The 21,860-nt window shown below is 59.6% G+C and overlaps 1 protein-coding gene across 2 annotated transcripts in view; it reads right to left on the bottom strand.

Moving 5' to 3' along the window:
- KIRREL1 (kirre like nephrin family adhesion molecule 1) overlaps positions 1–19,164 on the bottom strand; it is a 99,194-nt gene extending 80,030 nt beyond the window's left edge. The window contains exon 1 of one of the 2 annotated variants that reach the window (XM_053908881.1): positions 18,849–19,164. In XM_053908881.1, the coding sequence (XP_053764856.1) occupies positions 18,849–18,900 (52 nt within the window). In that variant the 5' untranslated portion in view covers positions 18,901–19,164. The remainder of the gene's footprint in view (positions 1–18,848) is intronic. The other variant, XM_019438547.2, reaches the window with a different exon arrangement.
- Between the last annotated feature and the right edge of the window lie 2,696 nt (positions 19,165–21,860).

Below are 21,860 nucleotides of genomic sequence, written 5' to 3'. Positions count from 1 at the left end.
CAGGGGGGAGTGGAGAGGGAGGCGTGTGTTGGGCAGGGGCAGGAACCGCACTGCCCTGTCTGCTCGGGGCAGTGGGTCACCTTCCTTCCTGAGTCCCGGTTTTCACTGCTAACTCAAATCCTCGGTTTTCAAACCTGAGAAGTCTCAGCAGTTACGGGGGTGGGGGAGGGGGAGCGGGGTGCTGGGACACCTGAGACCCGGTCAGTCCTGCCGCCCGGCACCACCGTCCGTCCGGCACCGTGGGCTGTCATCGGCTGTGGCCGAGACACTGCGGTGCTTCTGGAGGAAGCCAGGAGCTCTGGCCACTCCCTGCTAGGGGGCTGCCCGGGTGGCTCTCCCATCACCTGCTGCCCCCTCACTAGCCCCAATCCTGGATAAACAGGCAGGCTGTGGCTGGGGGTGGGGGGGACAACACCTAATCATCTCTGCGGTGGGCGGGGGACCGAACACTTTCCTTCCCCCTGGGTGACAGACAGCAGCCCCTCTCTTCGCTGTCCGGGCTGTGGGTCAAAGGCAAACATCTGGGCGAAGGCAGGCGAGTGGCGTTTTAGAACCAGCTACGGCTCCAAGCAGAGAGGCCGGACCTCCAGGTCTATCCTATCCAGCTCTTCCTCCAACCAGCTCCGTGCTTCCCAAGTGCAGTGAGTTTAATTTTTTTTTTTAATGTTTAATTTTTTTTGAGAGCAAGAGAGAGAGAGAGTGTGAGTGGGGAGGGGCAAAGAGAGGGAGACACAGAATCCGAGGCAGGCTCCAGGCTCTGAGCCATCAGCACAGAGCCCGACGCGGGGCTCGAACCTGCGAACCGTGAGATCATGACCTGAGCCGAAGTCTGGCGCTTAACCGAGCCACCCAGGTGCCCCCCCAAGGGCGGCGATTTTAGCCCAGGGGACACTTGCAGACATCCAGACGCTTTGTTATTGTCGCACCTGCGGGTGGGGAGCGCCACTGGGGGAACCACAGGTCCTGAGTCTCAGGGTCCTCCTTGTGGATCAGCGGCTGGCACTCTCCCGAGCGCGGGGTGGGGGTATGGGTGCAAGACCAAGGTGGAATGGGCCCTTCCCGCCCAGGACGTCACATTAACGTGTACTCACAGACAGGGTTTAGGAGCCCTAGGCTACAATCAGGGAAACGGGCGTGTGTGAGGTGACACAGAAAGTCGGGAGGGACCCTGGAATGTGAACGCGGGTCTCCTGACTACACGCCCAGAACGTGAGGATTCGATTTCACAGTAAGAGCTGCCACGCACAGCGTGCTTCAAGCGTCCCGGATACCCCGCCAAGTGTCCCCACGGGGCTGTGACACAGTGTGTGCCACACCCACAAAGCGGGGCACGCTTCTCCAGGTGGGGTGCCCGGCACAGGATCTCGCTGGTCCCGCGCTCGGACCCGCGAGGGGCCTTGGGCGCCACCGCATCAGCTCCCGGTCTTACAGCCAAATAAACCCCAGAAAGAGAGACGCGGAAACCCCGGGTCACCCGGCCCCCACCTGAGATCAGCTCCAACTACCCTGGAGCTCCCACTGTTTGCGTCTCCCTGGCGACAGGGAGTGAGTGGGGCCCATACGGGAACCACAGTCCCAACACCCAGCGATGGAGGTTGGAGGGCAAGGGGGAGAAACGGCAGGGGGTCAGGAGAGTGGAAAAAGCTGCCTACCGATGGGTTAAGAAATAGAGAACTCAAGCCACCTGGCTGGCTCAGGGTGGAGTGTGTGACTCCAGATCTCCGGGGCCGTGAGTTCAAGCCCCGCGATGAATGTGGAGCCTCCTTAAAATAAAAATTAAAGAAAAAAAGATAGAGAAGTCAGAATCAGGGGCCTGGGCTGGCGGAGGCGGGGGTGGGGGGTGGAGGGGGTGAGAAGGTGGCCCAGGACCCCAGGCCTCTCACAGGGCAGACCCCGACATGGCCCGGGGGCCCTCCCAGCCTCCCCGCCCCCCTGGAGCCTCTCCGGGGCTCAGCCCATCGCTTCAAATCGGCTCACAGAGGAGGAAAACAGGCCCAGAAGCTTCTCTGAGGGCCCTGACCCTCGCCGCAGAGGAGGCCCAGGCATGACTTATGAAAGAGGCTGGGGTTTGTTATTTGTTATTTTTGTTTTGTTTTTAACAAAACATAATCCAGGGCCTTGGGGAACTTGCACTCTGGCGGAAAACTGAAAGGTCAGTGCTTTAAATGGAGCCTGTGAAATGAGATAAAGGGGAGGTAAGTCAGGAAAGGCCCCTGGAGGAGGGCGCCCTTCGGAACCTCGGATGCGGGGAGGTGAGCAGCCCAGTAGGGGAGGCTGGGGAGGCGGCGGGTCCCAGCGGAGGCTGCTGTCCTGCAGTCCGCGGAGCTGGTTTTCATTTCTCCCTTCCCCCACAGCCGGGCTCCGGTAGGGCTGAGATGATTAAAACCAAAAGAATTTTAAATGTCGGGAACGCACTCCCCCCCCCCCCCCGCACTCCCCCCCCCCATGCCTGATGCCGTTTGCCTTTTCCCCTCCACCTCCCTCCCTTCTGCTAACTTCTCCTCCTGGGACAGCTGTTTGCCTCACGTCTTTCTTCTGGCCCAGTTTGCGGGGAGGTTTCCCAGTGCCCCCACCAGACCACTTTGTTTTCACTGTGGGGGGGGGGGGGAGCGCGGGGTGGGGTGTCTTGGGCAGAGGGGAGGGAGGAGGGAAGGGTGGAGGGGCCTTGATCTTGCTGGCGAAAGTTCCCAGAAAAAGAAAAGGGAAGAAATAGCTTTCAGGGAAAGAAATCTGCCAAATGTTTATGTTCCCACAAGACTCTGCAAAATCTTTTCATAGACCAAAGCTGAAGTTCAGGGCGAAGCCAGAGCTTGCCCTTCAGACATGCACACCCGAGCACCCACAGCCCTGTTCCGGGGCCTCCCACCCTCCCAGAGCAGCCAGACAGACCATCCCCACGACAGTGGACGGTGTGTGCATGGGGTGGGGGGTGGGGTCACCCCATGCTTTCCTACCCCAGGTCCAGACCCGGTCCAACAACAGGGACAACGTGTGCTTCCTGCCCCCACCCCCGCCCCCAGCTCCACCCTGCTATCTTGGGGGTACCCCAGCTCTGGCCTTCTGAAACCAGTACCCCCCAAAACCAAACTGGAGATCCAGGACCTCACTCAGGAACAATCAGTCCTTTTTGTGAACTCCCACAGCATGGCCAAGAGTTGGAAACCATGCAGCCAGAAAGAATCTTGGGAGATTAACCTTCTGATTTTACAGTAGGAAAGCAGGCCTAGGTCACCGCATAAGGTCACAAACAGGGCTAACCATCCACAGCCAGACTCGCAAGCCAGTGCTCTTTCCATAGTGTCCCCCGCCCGCCCTCCCATACAGACATTCCTATTATAAGGCCCGGGAAGCCAGAGGACTGTCAGAAGTAGCAAGCCAAGGGCGCCCAGGGGGCTCAAAATAAATAATAAAGTAAAAAAAAAAAAACAACAAAAACCAGTGGATAGACTTTCCATTAAAAAAGAAGTGACAAGCCATCTGAGACGCGCCACATTTAACCCTTCGGCACAAGGGCTGTGCTGCCCGCAGCAGGCGCGGTGACCGCCTGAGGCCTAGGGGTCTGCCAGGGGGTGGATCGGCCCTGCCTGGAGCTGGACCCCAAGAAGCTCTGAGCTGAAGCAGGCCCCAGCCTGAGCACGCAGCTGATTCGTGGAAAGGAAACCGTCCGGGCCCAGGCCAGCAGGCTTTGCTCAAGAACGCACCCCAGAAGGAGCAGCGGGTTGAAGGTGAAGGAAAGGACCCTCCCCTCCCCTCTCCCCAGTCTGTAAACAAAGCGCCATGTTTCGCGTGGCTCCGCGGCCACAGGCAAGGTGCTGTCGTGTACTACGGCGGTAAGAGGTATGGGAACACCGGCACCTGCCAAGCACGGTCACATGCCAGGGACGGGGTCTGACGCAGGCCGCCTGTGAGCTTCTCAAAGATGCCCACTCGTCCAAGAAGGAACCGGGACCCAGGTTCTAGGACGACTCCAAGGTCTCACAACTAGCTGAAGGCAGAAAAGGAGAACGGCCCAGTGTCTTTCATTCCAAAGACCAAGCACAGGGTGCCAGGGTCCCAAACTCAACACAGAGGGAAAAACAGACGGATGCTCCCGTCCTCCGTCACCTCCTTGCAGACCTGCAGGAGTCCCGGCTGGACGCACAAAGAGCAGACGCGGTTCGTTCCGGAGCTCCGAGTCCAGCCCCCGAGGGGAAACGCCTGTGTCTGGAGCCTCTCAAATCCACCTTCAGACGCCGCTCCGCTCTGCTTGTCTGTGGGGTGGAGCCGGGGGAAAGGAGGTGGGCACCCAGGGTGGACACCTCGCACAGCGGCCACCCCCGCTACAGGTGTGAACGTGGCCTGGGCCGATCCCTCCCCACCCGACCAGATGGCTCATCATCGCCGAGTCACCCCCGTGGGCTTGGGCTAAGCCCCAGGCCCTGTGTCCCTGCTCACCTCCAAACCTACACTTCCCGAGACCTGGGTCCGGCTGGGATGGCGACTCTGCTCGACCATCGCCCCCCAGTCGTCTCTCCATGGCCGCTCGATCCCACCCGCGGGGAAGGAACCTCACTTGGGACCACCTCGAGCTCCTCACTCAGCTTTCTGCCCAGCAACCTGTGCATGTGTCCTGCAGAACTCCTCCTCACCCCTACCAAGTTGAACCCTTACCCCACCTCTACCCTACCCTGCCATGCCGTGCCTCACCCCACCACACCATACCCTGCCTGGCTGCACCGCTACCCACTCCATAACACCCCTACCCCACCCCATCCCACAACACCCCGGTCCCCATTGAACCCCTAACCAACCCCACCGCACCCCTACCCTAAAGGACAACACCCCTGCCCCCAATGGAACCCTACCTCACACCACATACCCCTTCCACTCTGGATCCCTACTCTACCCTACCCCACTGCACCCATACCCTACCCCACCCAACAACACCCCTGCCCCCACGGAACCCCCAACCCCACACCATGTACCCCTCCCCCATCGCACACCTACCCCAACCCACAACACCCCTGCCCCCACTGAACCCCTACCCGACCCCTCCGCACTCCTACCCTACCCCACCCGACAACACCCCTCCCCCTCTGGACCCCTACTCTACCCTACCCCACTGCACCCATACCATACCCTACGCCACAACACCCCAGCACCCACTGAACCCCCTACCCCACACCATGTACCCCTCCCGCACCGCACCCCTACCCTACCCCACAACAGCCCTGTCCCCATTGAACCCCTAATGCACCCCACCGCCGCCCACAACACCCCGTCCCCATTGAACCCCTACCCCACACCACATACCCCTCCTCCTCTGGACCCCTACTCTACCCTACCCCACTGCACCCCTACCCTACCCCACCCCACAACACCCCTGCCCCCACTGAACCCCTACCCCACCCCTCCACACCCCTACCCTACCCCACCCCACAACACCCCTGCCCCCATTGAACCCCTACCCCACCCCTACCCCCACTGAACCCCTACCCCACCCCTCCGCACCCCTACCCTACCCCACCCCACAACACCCCTACCCCCATTGAACCCCTACCCCAACCCACCACACCCCTACCCTACCCCACCCAGGGAGGCTGAAGGAGCCAGCCATGCACAGTTCAGGGGGGCTGCGTCGGGGACCAGGTAGGCTGCCCCCAGGGAGCATATGGCCTCCCTGCCCTGGCGGAGCCTCCTCAGGGCCTGGTGCAGGGCTCCAACTGCTCCATGGGGTGCCTGCTGCTGCCCCAGGCCTCATCCCACCCGCTCCCCCCCTTTCTCAGCATGTCTCTCCCCTTCCTCCCACCCCTCTGCTGCCGGCGTGGAGCAGGAGGTTATGAAAATGAGCTGCGTGCCCAGGAGACTGTAATTATCTGCTAAGTGTGAAAGCCAGAGTGATTAATTAAGAGATAATAAAAAGGAAAGGAGGGCGAGAGGGGGCCTTGCGGCTTTGCTTTGATGATAGAACCTGAGGTGAGCCCAGCAATTAGGGGAATCTTTATCGAGAGTTAGCTATAATCCACAAATTATCAAGTGCCAACTGCTCCAGGACCAGGGCACATTTCACTCCTGCCGAGTGACAGACCTGCAGACGGGGAAGGGCAGCAGGAGGAAGAGGCCGGAGCACCGGCCGGGAGGAGCCCGCGGCTGGCTGGCACCCACAGGCCGGCCAGCAGACTGGCCCGTGCCAGGCACACCGGGCTGGCTACCTCGGAAAAGGGCAGCCGCGGCCCCAGCACCAGTGCCCCAGACACCTTGTTCCTGTCCCCCCCGGGGGCTCCTCCCCCTGGGGGCCGTGCAGCCCTGTCCACCGGGGAGCAGGGCCCCCTCCCGGGGTGCTGGCTGCCTGTTCCGTGGGTGTGTCAGCGGCCCTCCGGTGTGAATGCTGCAGCGGTCACACCTGACAAGGTGACGCCACAGCTCCCAGCTCCCCCCCAGCCTGCAGCCTGCTAGCCTCTGGCAGGCTCCTCCGAGTCTGGCCCTCCCTCTGCCCCGCCAGAGAACCTTCCTAACTGACCCTCCGGCACCCGTATCTCTGCGTCTTCCCGGCAGACACACAACAGGGTTCAACCCCCCCCCCCCCCCCCGTTTAGACAATCTTCGTACGTGTTTAGACCCGGGAGATGGGGAGCCTATGTCTCCTACTGTAATTAGTTACCCCGTAGCAGAAACCACGGCTCCTCCCTCAAGTCCAAGTTCAGAGCCAAGAGTCTGCACCTGTCAGATATGGCCCAGTATCCCAGGGAGATCTCCAAAGGCAGATCCCGATCCTTCCTTCTCTACCCACAGGGAGTTCCGTAGGGATCCACCCAGGCTAGGCTGGGCCGAGGACGTCCCCGTGTGATGCCGAGAGGAAACCGCTCCCGCTCTGAAGCTACAACAGGTCCTGCCCCGGCCGGGGGGGTGGGGGGGTTACCCCATTTCCCCTCCACACCCCCACTGCAGCAGCAGAGGCCTGGCCCCCCGTGGAGGTGAGGGGGGCCCCAGACCATCAGCTAGAGACAGTGGGAAGGACGCCAGAGCCCCCCCAGGCCCCCAGCTGCTCTGAGCTGCAGAGAGTGGGGGGACACTAGACAAGTCAGGGCATGGCGGCTCCGGCCCTGATTGGGGACACCGGGAGACCAGCCTTGGTGTTTCCCCGGAAAGCAAATCTGACCCCTGAAGAGACAGCCTGTTCTGGCTCACCAGTGACCTCCCTGGGCTTGCTTCTCCAGCACGAGGAGCCTTCTCTGGAGGTGAGGAGATGAACCTGCCAGGGGAAGACATCATTTATCCACACGGAGAGAATGCTGGGCATTTATTCAGTTACAGCCCCCAGTGAGACAGCTTTCCATGCGGGGGCAGGAAGGCTTCGGGTTAGACGCAGAGAGGAACTTCCCACTTGTCAGGGCCTATTGGCTGTGCAAGTGAGCGAGCACAGAAGGCTATGGCATTTCCTTTCTCCTCCGACAGGTACGGACCCTGAGGTCCAGGTGGAGTCAGGTGAGTCCGACCTGAACAGAGTCTAAACACCTGGCGCTTTCGTAAAGAATCTTCTCTCCGTTTTCACTGCCAACCCAGTTCTCTGTTCCAGGAACACAGGCTGCACGCACCCCTGTGTGCACGGGTAATGGCAGAATGTGTGTGGTTCTGGGGAGAGGGGAGGAGGAAGGAGAATCAGTGCCCATTCCTGCTTCCCCTAGTGGCCGGGATTCCCCAGACATAAGGACTAAGCTTCACCCAGGGAATCGGAACTCTGAAGGCAGAGACAGGTTCCCTCTGCTCCGGCCTGAGGATCTCCCTCGACAGCTGGGGCTCTGCACACGGATACGGGCAGGCGGGAAAGAGCGAGTTAGCTCACCATGTTGGCCCAGCCACCACCAGGTCTGCTGAGAAACTGACCTGCCCAGACACAGGGGCCCCCAAACATGCCCCCAGTTAAGCCTACACACGACCCACCCTGCTTCCCAAATCACACCGCTCGCTCGTGGCCCGATGCTTGAGCCAAAGCCAAAGGTCCCGTTTGGTATCTCTGTCGAACTGTGTCTCCCAAATCTCCACCAAACCAAGAGCTGGATTATGAGAACTTTTTTCGTAGAAGAAAAAAAAAAAAATGGAGTGGAGATGACCGACTGACTCTGGCATGGAGGGTTTCCCAACAACACCCCGGCTGCTTGCTTTTCAACTCTGCAGCTGGCAGCGGCTGTCCCGGGCAGACGGGAGCGGGGCTGGGGACTGGTGAGGTGCAGGGAGGGGGCTGGGCAGCTCAGGGAGCCCTGGCGGGCACCACCCCTGTCCTGCCCCACAGCCTGCTTCCCTGAAACAAACCTATGGGAGCTCCTAAATCAATGACCCATCCAGGCTCCGCGATACAACAAAGCAGGCTGACAGGTGAATTCACTCACGTAGGAGGATTCTACTGTCCCTTGCCGCCCCGTAGAACACCGAAGGCCTGTTTCTCCAGGGGAAAGCGTCTTCCAACACCTCCCAAAGCGGTCCCAGGACCGGCAGCACCAGCAGCATCTGGGAGCTCGGTGCCGAGGCAGAAACCCCACCTGCCGCAGACCTTCCAAATCACAAGGCGCCGTGTCCGCACCTTATCAAGATCCCCGGGAGTCCCGCCAGCACGCCCAAGTCTGAGAATCCGTTCTAATACGCTGAGCTGAAACCTGCTAGAGAGACAGGGGTGAAGACGACGGGCTTGCTTCCTGGGCACCGCGTTAGGAGTGCTTTTCCAAGCTTCACGTAGGGCCATCGCCCCATTTCACAGATGCAGAAACTAAGGCTCACAACTCCGACCCGGGGCGCTTTCCATCACGCTCGGCCACTGCCTCAGAGCTCCCACCGCACTGCGCCCCAGGGACCATCACCTTAGGAATTTCCGGCATCACGGTTCACCTCCCTCGGCACAGAACCCGGGGATGTCTCTGTATTTGAACTACTCTTGTCCTCTTCACTCTTGTGAGCTGTGAGAAGCAGGCACTGTGCAATATTAATAACTCTGATTTACTGAATAGCTTTTGTGTTCCCCGTTCTGCCCCTTAATACACAGTTCCCTCATTCAGTCCTCACGGCAACCCTCTGAGGTTAGTAGGCACTACTGTACCCATTGCATGGAGGGGCAAACTGAGGCTCCCGGCCGAGTGGCTTGGTCCCGACCACTGGGGCGGCCATCCCCCCTCAGAAGCCCCAGGGCACTCCAGGGGTCACGCAAGTCTGGGGTTGTGTTGAAAGGGGCCAGTCTCCATGACCTGACCCTGGGCGCACAAACCAAATCCCCTAGATACGGGCGCTGCAGCCTTGCTCTCAATTTTCTGCACAAATGGAGAGCGGCGGTGGTGCAGATAATCCAGAAGTCATTTCAACTTGGCTTTGCAATGCGTTCGATTTTTTTTTTTTTTTTTTTTTTTTTTTTGCAAAGTCAGATTTTCCTTTCTAATTATATTTGGCTCAAACTGACATTAAAATGAGCGTGTATTCCCACTGAACCCACCGCCTGGTGAGGGGCGACTCTCCGGGTGCGTGCAGGGTGATAGGCACCAGAGTCCAGGATCCACAGGGGTGAGGAGGGGTGGGTGCGGCGAGCTTATGGAGCAGCAGCCGTGACCCACAAGCGTGCGGGGAGCGCGGGCACCCCGTCCCGTCCCGCCGAGGGCAGCTGGTGGGTTCCCAGGGAGGCTGGGTCGCAGGCGCAGAGCAAGCCAACTGCTCAGGGTTTGGGATTAAAACCCAGGAGTCCCGCTGCCCTGATGAAAGTCCTTCTGGAGGATGAGGGCACCCAGGCGGCGAAAACCTCAACCTTCCCTCAGGGGCTCCACCCTGCCAGCCTGCCCGTCCCTGGGTTTCCATTCCTTTGAAAATGCCTCTCCCCCCGCCCCCACGGCCACCCCACTCCCAGGTCCCTCTCTCTGCCCCCATCTGCCCATCTCAGCTCCTTTCCTAGTAATAACCTCCCAGTTAAGCGAATCGAATGGGTAGAGCCATGCAAGCATCTCCTGGCTTGACAATGCTGGGTAATGGAGCAGGCAGGGCCCCAGGCTGTTCCTGGGAGAATTCGGGAAGGAGGGGGAACAACTCGGCTAAGCTGATTACAAGGACAAAGTTAATTTAGAGATGAGCTCCGCTGGGTGGGGTGGGGGTGGGGAGGAGGAAGCTGAACCCCGGAGGTGAGGAGATTTGGGGAAAGTGGGCTTTAGAGAAACAGCCTTTGTTCCTGGAAATCATAATCCTTGGGAGGGACCTCGGCTCCCTCCTTCAGATTCCTCAGCTCCTTCCATCCGGAGCAGGGGGGCACAATCGGGGATTGTCCAGGGCGCTGCATTCCAGAAGCTCCGAAGCTCCGGGCCCGCAGCCCCTGAGCCTCACATCTGTGGAGGCGGGCTGTCCCCTCCCCCGGCCAGGCTCCCGGCCGCCAGCCCGCGCTCAGACCTCAGCATTTTTCACATTCCTGCCTCACAACCTTGGTCATATAGTATTGTCACTGTGTTTATCCCGGGACCGGAGAGCCCCAAGGACAGGGACCACACTCCACTTACCTTTCTACCCTGGTGCCTCCTCAAGGGCCAGGCCTGGCCCAGCCATGAAGACAACACTTTGCTTAGCTGCACACAGGCTCCCTCCCCGCTGGTGGGAACCTTCTTCAAAGGTTTCCATTTGATAAAAGGAGCTCAGGGGCTCCCAGAGGTTTGACAATCTCTAGGCTCAGCTCCCAAACACACACACACACACACATACACACACACACACACATCTGAGGCCACCAGAGGAAACAGCCTGGGCCTGGCCCTCTGCTGCAAGCAGAAGGGACCCCCAGACTCGAGACAGGCCCACCGACAGGCACAGGGGGCCCCCTGACACGGCAGGGCGCTGGCCTGGGTTACCTCCACTGAACTCTGCCCCCACGCATCTCTTAAACCTGAGGGCTCTGCTCATCATCTGGGAGGCTCCCCAACTCAGCTCACACATCTGAGACTTCCCAGGCCAGAAGAGGGACTTCCCCCGGGTTTTCTGCTCACTTCTGACTGGTCAAACCCTGATTACCTGTCTACTTCACCTCTTCGTTGAACTGAAGGGGCCGCCCCAGCAGATGAGGAGTCTAAGAGAAGGGGACGATTTGGTGAGGAGTGAGGTAGGGATCATACTTGACGACAGAAGCCCCTGGCCCCACGCTTCTTACAGGACAGTCTCCGGCCTAACTTTTCAAGACGTTCCGGGTCCGGCCCTGGTCTGTTCTGGATCACCCTGCCTGTTTCTCCCCAACTCAGACACCCAGCTGCAACCAGCCTCAACGGACCTCGCGCATTCTGCAGCCACACCTTGGCTCCAAAGCTCGGCGGGTCTGGTAATGCTCTCCCTCTTCCTGCCACATCCACATCCTGTCCATCCTTAGACCCACCTCCTCCCTGGATCCCTTCCTGGCCTCGTCTGCCCACGCGGCTCCCCTGCCCCGAACGCTCCAGCTCTGACCTGACCCTGCTCTCCCGGCACCTGGAATCCGGCTGTGTGCACATCTTAGCCTCCTGGAGGGGAGAGACCACATGATGTCACTTTTTTTACATGCTTTTTTTTTTTTAACGTTTATTTTTATTTTTGAGAGAGAGAGACAGAGCATGAACAGGGGAGGGGCAGAGAGAGAGGGAGACACAGAATCTGAAACAGGCTCCAGGCTCTGAGCTGTTGGCACAGAGCCCGACGTGGGGCTCGAACTCACGGACCGCGAGATCATGACCCGAGCCGAAGTCGGCCGCTTAACCGACTGAGCCACCCAGGCGCCCCTACATGCTTTTATTTATTTTTGCGTGAGAGACAGAGAGCATGAGCAGGGGAGGGCCAGAGAGGGAGACAGAGGATCCGAAGCAGGATCTCCCCTGATGGGGGGCTCAAACTCATGACCCATGAGATCATGCCCTGAGCTGAAATCAAGAGTCAGACGCTTAACTTTCACGGAGCCACCCGGGCGCCCCATGATGTCCGTTTTTAAAAATTTTCCATAATGCCTCCCAGTATGTTTTGGATATAGTAATAAACATTCATTGATTTAAAAAAAATTAATTCTCCCCATTTGATGGAAAAGGAAACTGAGGCCTACTGAAGTGAAGCCATCTGCACTTAAATCCTGATGTGAGACCTTAAGGGCAGGGATAGGGCTTTATTGGTTTGTGACACCGGTGTCTGGCCCACAGTAGGCACAGAACACATTTCTGCTGCGTGAAGGGACAGAGGGCTGACGCACACCTTCCAGCGAGGGTGAGCTTTCACACTGCTGCAGGAGATAAAGGGCACGGAACAAGAGCATCAGACGCCCAGTCCAGAAGAATCTGCATCCCTCACCTGGCGTGGGGTGGGACAGCCTCCTGGGACAGCCCCACCCTGCTGTCCCTTCTCTGTCTCAAAACCAGGCCCAGCTGCCTTCTGGGAGATACCCTAACCACCCCCCCCACCCCAACCCACACACACACTGTCCCAGAGCCAGCCTCCAACCTCCCCCCAACAGGAATGAAGCCTGAGCACGAACAGAATTTGCTAGAGAGGGCTAGAGATTTCCACCCCTGGATTGAAGACCCTTCATTCCGAGGAGGGTGGCTGGCTGCAAGGCCCATTTATTTCAATATGATCCCAATTTTGTTAAATGGACTCAAGGAGGGCAGAGAGGAATGAGGCGGCAGTCCCCCGAGACTACAGAGGTTAATAAAAGTTGGTGGAGAAATTAAATGTGGAGGGAGGGAGAAAGTGGGAGCTCGGGGAGCCCATGGGGTGCGGGGGGTGGGGGGGGGGGCGAGCGGGAGGGAGAAGAAGCAAACCTTGACATCCGCGATGCCCCGGAGCTAGAGCGGCCTTCGCCCTGGGCGCTCAGAGGACCTAACCGGGGCGGCACAGGCAGGTGTCAGAGCTGGGGGCTGCAGGGTAGAGGGGCTGGAGGCACAGAACCGGAACCGCGGGGTCCTGACACCCTTAACCTTGCTTGGAGCGTGGGCGTCTATCACGGGGGACCCAGAGCACGCCGGACAGACGAGCTGCAGTGCCTTCAAGGACGCGCGTGGTACCCAGAAACGTGGCCACGCCGCACACCAGCGCTCTGCTGGACGGACAGGCCGTGTCCACACGCGTCTGGGGGCGAGACGGGTCCTTGACACGTGTACGTGGGGGCGGGGTGCGTGCGCGCACGTGCGGACCGGCACACACGGTGGAGGCGGGCCTGCGTCCCCAGACTTGCAAAGCGCTGACCTTCAGGGACCGTTCTCCTGAGAATATTCCCGACCCTACCCCAACTTCCCTGCTGGGGCCCGGGCTCTGTCGTCTCCGACAATCTGCTTAACTTCTTCATGCGTCTATAACACGAGGATACGAAGCTCCCACCTTTAACAGACTGTCGGTGTCAGGTTAGGTGCTAACGCGTACAAAACACAACGTGGGTCTGCCACAGAGGTGAATGGCCTTCTCCCTCACTTGGGGTGAGCCCCGAGCCCCGAGACTGCCTTTTCCTTGGCCTCTCACATTTCAGGTCAAGGACATGGCTACGTCCTTCTCCTCCACTGCTGAACCACCCAGCCCCACACCCCCAGCCGTTTCCAGAGCCCCTAGGAAAACGGGCTGGGGGAGAAACCAAGCAGGAGCAGGGAGACCGGGAAAGGGCCAGGCTTTCTCAGCTCAGGGGGGAACGGAGAGGGATCTCCCTACCCTCAGCTGGAAGGAGCCCCTAGAAATTAGAGAGATGACGGAACTTGCCCCATCTTTCCGTCCGGCCCAACCTCTGCTCATAGCAAGTCATTTAAGTTCTCAGTCTGTTTTCTCATCTATCAAATGGAGGAACAAGAACTACCCTGCCCGCATCACAGGCTGGTCATATATCTCTATTAAATGAGATAGTACATGTGAAAACGTTGAAATTGGAAGGCACAACACAAACCCACAGTTAAAGACTCTCGAGGTAGGACAGATGGAAAACCTCCTTCTGACAGAGGGTGCGCACAGCTGTGACCCCCACGGAATAAGACAGGAGAGCCATCAAGGCGGGGCGGGGAGATGGAGAGAGGCCAGCCACCAGGAGAAGCCCGCCTGCCACTGAGGGCAGGAGGAGAGGAGGCCGCCTGTCCCTCTGGGCTGCCCCAGCTCCAAGGGGCCCCCCTGCACTCGTGTGCACGTGCAGGTGCCTGGCAGAGGGACACAAAGAGAGTTTTAATCTGGGATCTAACACCTAAGGTAGGGCCTTGAACACGTTAATTAAACTCAGCTTCGGTTGCTTTATCTCTAAAATGGGGGGGGGGGGGGCGGACATTAACTTCACAAGGCCGTTAAAAGGCAGAAGGGATAATGTGCAAAACACACAGTAGGAATTCAATAAAAGGTAATTTTGATGCTGTGGTGTGGGGTCCACCCCCACAAGCACTTTTCACCCATGCTTGGCCAGGCATCTCGAAGCGGACCGGAACAGGCCACCCCAGACCCCAGCCTCCGTGCCTGCCGGGAAGGGCCTGGCTTGGAGGTGGCCTACCTGGGATCCCACCCTGTGCCCTCACTCAGTGCTCGGCCCTTGCCTCTGTATGACCCTGGACCTCTCAGGAGTCAGCCTTGCACGGAGCCCCCCAGTGTAGTTCACAGACCTACCTGCAAGGCTGTGCTCAATATTAGAAACAAACACAGGTCTGCAACCCTCTTTATCTGCCAAGTAAAATCCTTTTGAAAAGAGCCACTTATAAACACCATCGTACCATCCAAGAAAAACCATTCAATACCAAAAATTGTGGAAAGACAGAATTTCCGAATGAAGGATTGTTCTTAAAATGTGAATGAGTTTACCTTCATGGGATGCTCATTCTCTTTCCTCTCGAGTTCCCATTCCACTCAGGACCAGGAAAGACCTGTGCCGGTCCAGCCTCTGTCCCTGCGGCCACGTGGGGTCCCTGGACTGGGGCAGGGGCAGGGCGGAGGGTGCAGGCTCTGAGGTCAGTTGGTTCCCACAACTACCAATAAGACACTTAACCTGTTAAACCTCAATTTCTCATCCATGAAGGGGGGATAATTACAGAGCTGACCTCAGGGGTTGCTGCACAGATTAAATTAGATAATGCATAGCAGGTAGTTAGCACAAGGGCTCCGTAAATGATCGCTGTTATTTCTGGCCTCAGAAATGCGGCCGCCTCAGCCGAGTGTCCACTCCCCACTGCCCTCAAGAGCCCTGCATCCTTCTCCCTCGAAGGCCGGCCTCCTGCTCCACTCTGCTTTCTTCCCAGCCCCACAGCTTTCCGAGGTCTCTGGCCAGCTGAGGCTGCGGGTCCCCCTCCTGGGTCGGCCACAGCCCAGTCCTCTCCGGGAGAGGTCCTCGAGGGGGCGCCGAAGGTCAGGACAGGAGCCAGAGCAGCTGGAGGGAGCACAGAGAAGCATAAAGAGGAGCCTGAGGAAGGCACACACAGCCCACCTGCCGGGCACTGCCGTCCCCCTGACGGCTGCCCTCCTGAGCACCTCTGTCTGGGCCAGACGTCGGTCCGCGCCCTGACGCGCACGCACGGCACATTTAACTGCCATCCTGACCCCTCGAGGCGCAGTTTCTGGCCTCGCCTTACCGACGGGCAGAGTGAGGCCCAGAGAAGGCGCATACCTGGTTCAAGCTGACGTGACGCGTCCACCAAGGGGCCGAGCCCGCGACGTAATCACCGTTTCCTACTGCGTCCTTCGGACCCTGACACATGCATCAGACCAATCAATTGATCAGACATTCAAGGGCGCTTACTGAGGGCGGAGCGCTGTGTCAGAGACGAGAGATGGAGGCGAGACGGAGACCTGGTCCCCGAGGGTACGCAGGCCAGAGGAGCTCGCATCAGAGCCCTGGGCTCTCAAGACAAGGGGTGACAGGAGTGTGGCAGACAGCACCGGCTTCCTCGCCCCCACCCCGCCGGAGAACCAACGGCAGGGCAGGACAACTGGTCAGCGGCCTGGTGACCAGCAGCAGGTGGGAGCGAGGGCCTACAGGCCTCCTCCTCTGGTCCGAGGTTCTCTGGAATCCAGGGTGATGCCAAGCCCAGAGCAGTGGGTTCACAGCCTCCCTTCAGCTCCAAGTGAGTGGAAGGTGGAATCCAATCAAGGTCACAGGGGGGCCTGGCGTCCTGATTTCTGCCTGTCTCCCCACCCTCAAGGCCTGCTCTGGGCTGGGCGGGCAGAAGTGGGGCATCCTGGAGCCTGCGTGCAGCTGTCCCCTCGACAGCGGATTCCCCACTACTGGTCTTTCCAGACTCCTGTTCTCGCCAGGATGGAGCAGCACTGAGGCACTCTTCTCTTTGCTCCTCACCCCCCTGCCAAGGTGGCTGGGGGGCCCTGGGGACCTCTGGGGGCTGGAGGGACTGACTTTCCTCCTACCTCCCCCTCCATCCCCTGGAGGCAGCTCCCGCCCCGAGCCAGCCTGTCAGCCCACATTGCTCTGATTAGCTATAATCTTTCTTTTTCAATTTCTCCTCCCCGAGACTGGGGAGCGAGAAAATCTCCCAGAAAATGAATAAATATTTCAATTTTCGGCGCAATCAGTCTGAGGAGCCGGCACATGATGGAAACGGGGGGAAGGATAATGGTTTTCATTTAGATAAGATACAGAAAATTATTTAGTGAAAAATGAAGATTGATGAAGCCCATTGAAATTCTTTAAAATACGATTTTTATTTCTCTGCCTGGGCTGAGTCTCTCCCTACCCCCCCTGCCCCCCCCCCTCAATATGACTGCCTTCTGCTCCCTTCTCCCCTTTTCCCCACCAGCCTCCCCCCACCCTGCACCCCTCTCCCCCATTCCGTCTCCACCTCCCCTAGTCCCTGACCTGGACCTCTGTCTTTCTAAGGATGGAGGCCAAGGAGAGGTCACCCACCCTGTGAGTATCTCCGTGTCCCCAGGTCCCCGCTCCTTCCCTCCCTGCCAGCCCCCCAGTCCCTCCCCCCAGGAACCACCAGCGGTGACTTCCTCTCCCCTCCGTCCATTTTCCCCCTTCCTTTTCTTTGGCACCCCTCCCCCACACAAATACTTTGCACACTCCGTCGGGTCTCGCTTTCAGCCCAGTCGGAGGCTCGGCTCGGAGGCGGGAGGTGGGAGCTCAGCTCGCCCGACCCTCCCCCTCCCCAGAGGGAGAAAGGCCCACAGCACACCCCTCAGTCTCTGACCGTTTAGTCCCCGATTCAATCCACAAGGCTCTCCTGTTTGCTAACCGCACCTTTTGTTCCTTGAAGCTCATTTTGTTCCGTACTGCTGACATGCCACAGGGCTGCGGGACCGGGGACAGATGCCCGCTTGCCCCCAACACGCGCTGATACTGACCCAGCCGCCCTCCGCCCCCCCCCCACCCCCCTAGCAGCCAGCCCAACAAAGTCAGAACTTAAGTCATCTTCCCAACTTTCTGCCAAGTGGCTGCTGGGCCTGCCAGCCTCAGGGCCAGGCCTCCTTCCCCAGCACCGCCTCCCACCCCACTCACACCCAGGATGCACACCCTCCTCGGGTCTCGGGCTGGTGTTGGGGGGCTCGGGGGCCCTTACTGGGAAGATGAATCAAAACCAGCCCTCCACTAAGTCGGCCAGGCTTTGCCTTGGGAGCTGGGGAGGGGCCTGGTAAGGAGAGGAGGGGTCCAGCACCACATCCCACCCCTAAACACACACACACACACACACACACACACACACACACACACACACACACCCCAGCCCCGGAAGGGAACTGAGAACAGGGCAAAGCCTGAGGGGATTCTGCCCAAGCTGACTTCCCCTCCACCCGAAAAGAGACCACCTCCTCCATGATGTCGTCTGTACATCCCCATAGGTGTCTGCCTATATGAACGTCTGTTCAAGTTTCTTTGTTTGCTGGAGGGCCGGTATCTGTAGAAGGGCTTCAGCGTGTGTGTGGCATGTCCTTGTGAATGCCCGCCTGCACACACGCGGCGTGTCTGGGTGAGTTTTGATGTGTTTGGGTGCATGAATGTGCAAGCCGACACGGGGGAGGAATGTGTGTTCCCCAGGGTGTCAGTGTCTTTGTGTGTGTGTCTGTCTCGGCTTGGGAGATGCTTGTGGGTGTATCTGTCTCAGTAGGTGAGCAGTCTGTCTCCGGGTCTATGACTGGTTTCTGGTGCCTGGGTGTCAGCTCTATTTTTGGCAGGGGGCAGCTAGCTCGGGCAGGATTGACTCTTAGAGTGAGACCCAGGAGGCGAGGGTGCACACCCACAGACCCCGGTGCTGGCTGAAGCCTGGGCCCTGCCGTGCCCCCAACCCCCAGCCTCAAGATACACGACCATTCTCATCTCCCCCAGCCTCTCCCCTGCCAGTTCCAAAGAAGCCCCCCCAACATCAACACTTTCCCGACCCCAAGTGGGACGTGAACCCCCCCCCCCCCAGTGCACCACCCCCCCCCCCCCCCGCGGCATTTCCAGCCAACCCAAGCTGCCTTTGGAAGTCGCTCCCCAGCCGGCGCCTCCGCGGGCAGGGGTCCCAGCAGAGCCCCCCCTTTCCGGCAGCCCTCCCCTCCTCCAGAAGGGGCGGCCCAGGCAGTCTGGAGCCCCCCCTCCCCCCCCCGCCACACACACACTCAGGGGCTGATCTGGAGTCGGGATTCCCTTCGCCGCATCTTCGGGAGCCGGGTCCCCAGCTTTCCACGCACCTCCCACCCCAAATCTGAAATCCCACCCTCCTCCTCCTCCCCCCATCCCCCCGCAGGAACCGGGCGTGCGGACTCCGGGCCTCGGCCGGCAGAGGCGGGGAGGCTGCCGGAGGCTCCGGAGGGCGCCGTGCGCGTTCGGGTCCCGCGACGGCCCGACCCCCGCGCCCGCGGCCGGGGACAACTTGGGCGCCTCCGCGGGAAACTCGGGCCCGCGCCCCGGGGGGGCGGGCTGCCTGGCCGGCGGGTCGCCGAGCGCAGGCGGAGGGGCTTACCTTGGGAGAAAGTGTCGGAGAGAGTGAGGATCCAGACGAGGAGGCTGAGCATGCTGCCCGCCGCCCGCCGCGCCGGGGCCCCGAGTTGGCGGCGGAGCGCGGGGCGCGGGCGGGAGGAGGCGGCGGGGCCGGAGCCCGCCCCCGGCCCTGCACACGCGCGTGCACACGCGCACACACACTCGCACGCGCGCACCCCCGCGCGCACCAACTCACTTCCCCGGCCCGCGGCCCCCCTCCCTCCCGGCCCCTCCGGCCCGCGCGGTCCCGCCCTCGCCCCGGCCCTCCCGCGCCCGGTGCCGCCGCTCGCCCAGCTCGCGCTCTCCGGGGCTCTTCCGCTCTCCGCTCCTCCGGGCCCTCCCCTCCCCTCCCTCCCTCCCCGCCCCTCCTGACGTCTCCTCCCCCAGCCCTCCCCCAGCCCTCCGGCCCCCGGCGCGCACGCACACCCCTCCCCGGGACGGAGATGCCCGCGGCGCGGGACCCGGGGTGGGGGTGGGGGGGGGGGGACGCGGGACCGGCCACCGCGCCCCGCCCGTCACACTCACTGGCAGGGGCTCCCCGCTGCCGAGGGGGCGGCCGGGCGAGGACCTGCCCGTGGGCCGGGGGATGGCTTTGATGGGGAGGCCGTGTGCGTGCATGTGTGTGTCTCGGGGGGGCGGGGGGACGCGATGGGCAGGTGGTGGGTCACGGAGTCAAAAAGCACAAAATCCTTGGGGTTTTTTTTTGTTTTTTGTTTTTTGTTTTTTTCTCTTGTTGATCCCACACCCGGAATCTAAGCCCTAGATTCTCCAAATTGGGAATTCTCAAATGGCTAATGAATCCCGGGGTGGGGAGCGAAGCGCTCCTCTCCCCACCTACAAAACCCAGGGCTGGGCACCGCGAGCCGCTTCCCGGGGCCACCTGGAGCGCTGCCCTGGCCTCCCCCGGCACACAGTGGGGCCAGCCTCGGTGTCGCAGCCCGCAGCCGGCCGGGCAGGGGCGCAGGGGCCTCCTGCCTTTGTTCATCCTGGGTGGTACCGTCCAGCGGGAGAAGTAGCCAACTCCACGGCTGGGAAGGGCCACGGGGAGGGCAGCCACGCGAGGATCTCTAAGCACGGAGGAGCTGGGAGATCCTTGGGCTTGAGAGATGCGGGAACTGGGAGGGGAGGGAGCTCCTGGTGAGAGGAACGGGGGGCCTCCCGTAGGCGCCTCCTCTTTCCTATGAGCCCAGCTTGGCGACCAGCTCCCTTCCCAACCCCAATCACAGAGGCTTCTGCTCACAGTGTCGTTGGGGGTGCCTGGACGTCTGGGTCCCGAGAGGGGAGCTGAGGGGAAGCCACAGAAGTTGCACAGGAATTGCACAACTTTAGAGTGCTCTGTTGGTCTAGAGAGCTTTCCACTTCTTTCCACCAGATTCTCGGTCTCCTGGGTCCCTAAAACTACCCGCCAAGAATTCCGTTTCGGCCCCCTGAACGCAGGCGCGTGGCTCTCCGGTGCCCTCTGCCGGCGCGAGGCGGTTTCTTCCAGGAACCTGACCCCGGGCTGAACGGTCCAGACACATCCGCACACAACTGGAGGGCACAGATACTCAGGCAGAGAGACACGCGAGCTCGTATTCAGAAGCGTATTGTGCACAGACCCAGCGAATCCTTCGTGTGCGCAAAAGCACATATGCACAGGCAAACCCACAGTGTTAATAAAAGCCATACCCAGCCCAAAGAAATAGGCGTAGAATCGTAAATACATTCAAACGGCCACACACCAATGTGCAGACACATAAGGGCTTTTCGCTTACTCGCTCATTAATCATGCATTCCACAGATATTTCTTTTGTGCCTGCTTGTGTGGCAGTAGGAATTGCAGGCCTTGGAGATACAACCATGACATACACACACACACACACACACACACACACACACAGTCCCTCCCTCATCATGTTCCATTCTGGAGGGGAGGAAGAGGCGGTAGAAAAATACAAAATATAGCAGGTTGTAGTAAATGCTGTGGGAGACCAACAGTAATAAGGAAAAGCTGCTGTGCTGTAGGAAATTGAGGGATTCGGGTATTCAGGCATCTGAGAGGGAAAAAATAGCAGGTAGGTGGTAACAGCTGATGCAAAGGCCCTGAGGTAGAGGTATTCTGGGCGTATCAGTGAGGCTGCCTTTTCTCCTTTTCAGTCTGCATAAAGGTGCAGGAAAGGGAGGCCCCCGGTGGTAGTTATTTAGGGCAATGTTGACAAGAAAAAGCCCAGAAGTGAGGGAAGAGAATATTCTCAGCTTCTCTTTGCCCACCTTCTCCTGGCTTCTATTCGGGTTTGACGGTGAGCCTCAGCGTGAAGAGGGCCTGAGTTTTCAAAACTTATCTCTTTGTTGCCTCGAAACCCCAGCAGCAGCAGAACCAAATTCGCCCAGCCAAAGCAGTAACGTCACCTGTCTTGCCCAGCCCCTTAACCCTCCTTCCGCCTCTCTCTTCAATCTCAAATCCTGACCAGCTCAGTTCATAGCAAACACGCTTCTCCAGAATCCCCTCCACATAAGCCATTCGGCATCCCAGATTCCAGTGCTGAAGTCCCCAGCTCCCACCAGTGGCCCTCAGCGCGAGCGGTGACAGAATCTCCTGAGAAGCTTTTTAAACACAGTAGTGCCTTGGCCTCACTTCCAAAGATTGATGGTTCTAGGGTGAAGCCCAAAGCACTGGTATTTTTAAACATCTCCCCAGGTGAATCCAACGGGCAGCCAGGGTTGAGAAGCAATGCCCTCTGCAAGCCGGCGTTCCGCGAGGGCACCGGCCCTACCCTCCAGCATCGCTGCTGATTGACGGTCCTCCATCACCGTCCTCCCCTTCGGCCCCCTACCTTTGTTCCAGTCTCTTCTCTCTGGCACCAGTGTTCACAATTTTAATTAAATTAACTGAGTCTCCTAGAGTCTAATCACATAACTCGCATCAAACTGGGGGCATCCTGGGGCTGAGCCCCCAGTAACAGGCGGATGTTCCCAAAGGCAAAGCCTGTGTCTTTTCCATCAGACTAGACATACC

Source organism: Panthera pardus, unplaced genomic scaffold (genome assembly GCF_024362965.1).
Source record: "Panthera pardus isolate Hobbes unplaced genomic scaffold, ASM2436296v1 HiC_scaffold_21, whole genome shotgun sequence".
Taxonomy (NCBI): Eukaryota; Metazoa; Chordata; class Mammalia; order Carnivora; family Felidae; genus Panthera; species Panthera pardus.
The sequence above is the reverse complement of the archived record's forward strand: the minus strand, read 5'-3'. Positions and strand labels throughout refer to the sequence as shown.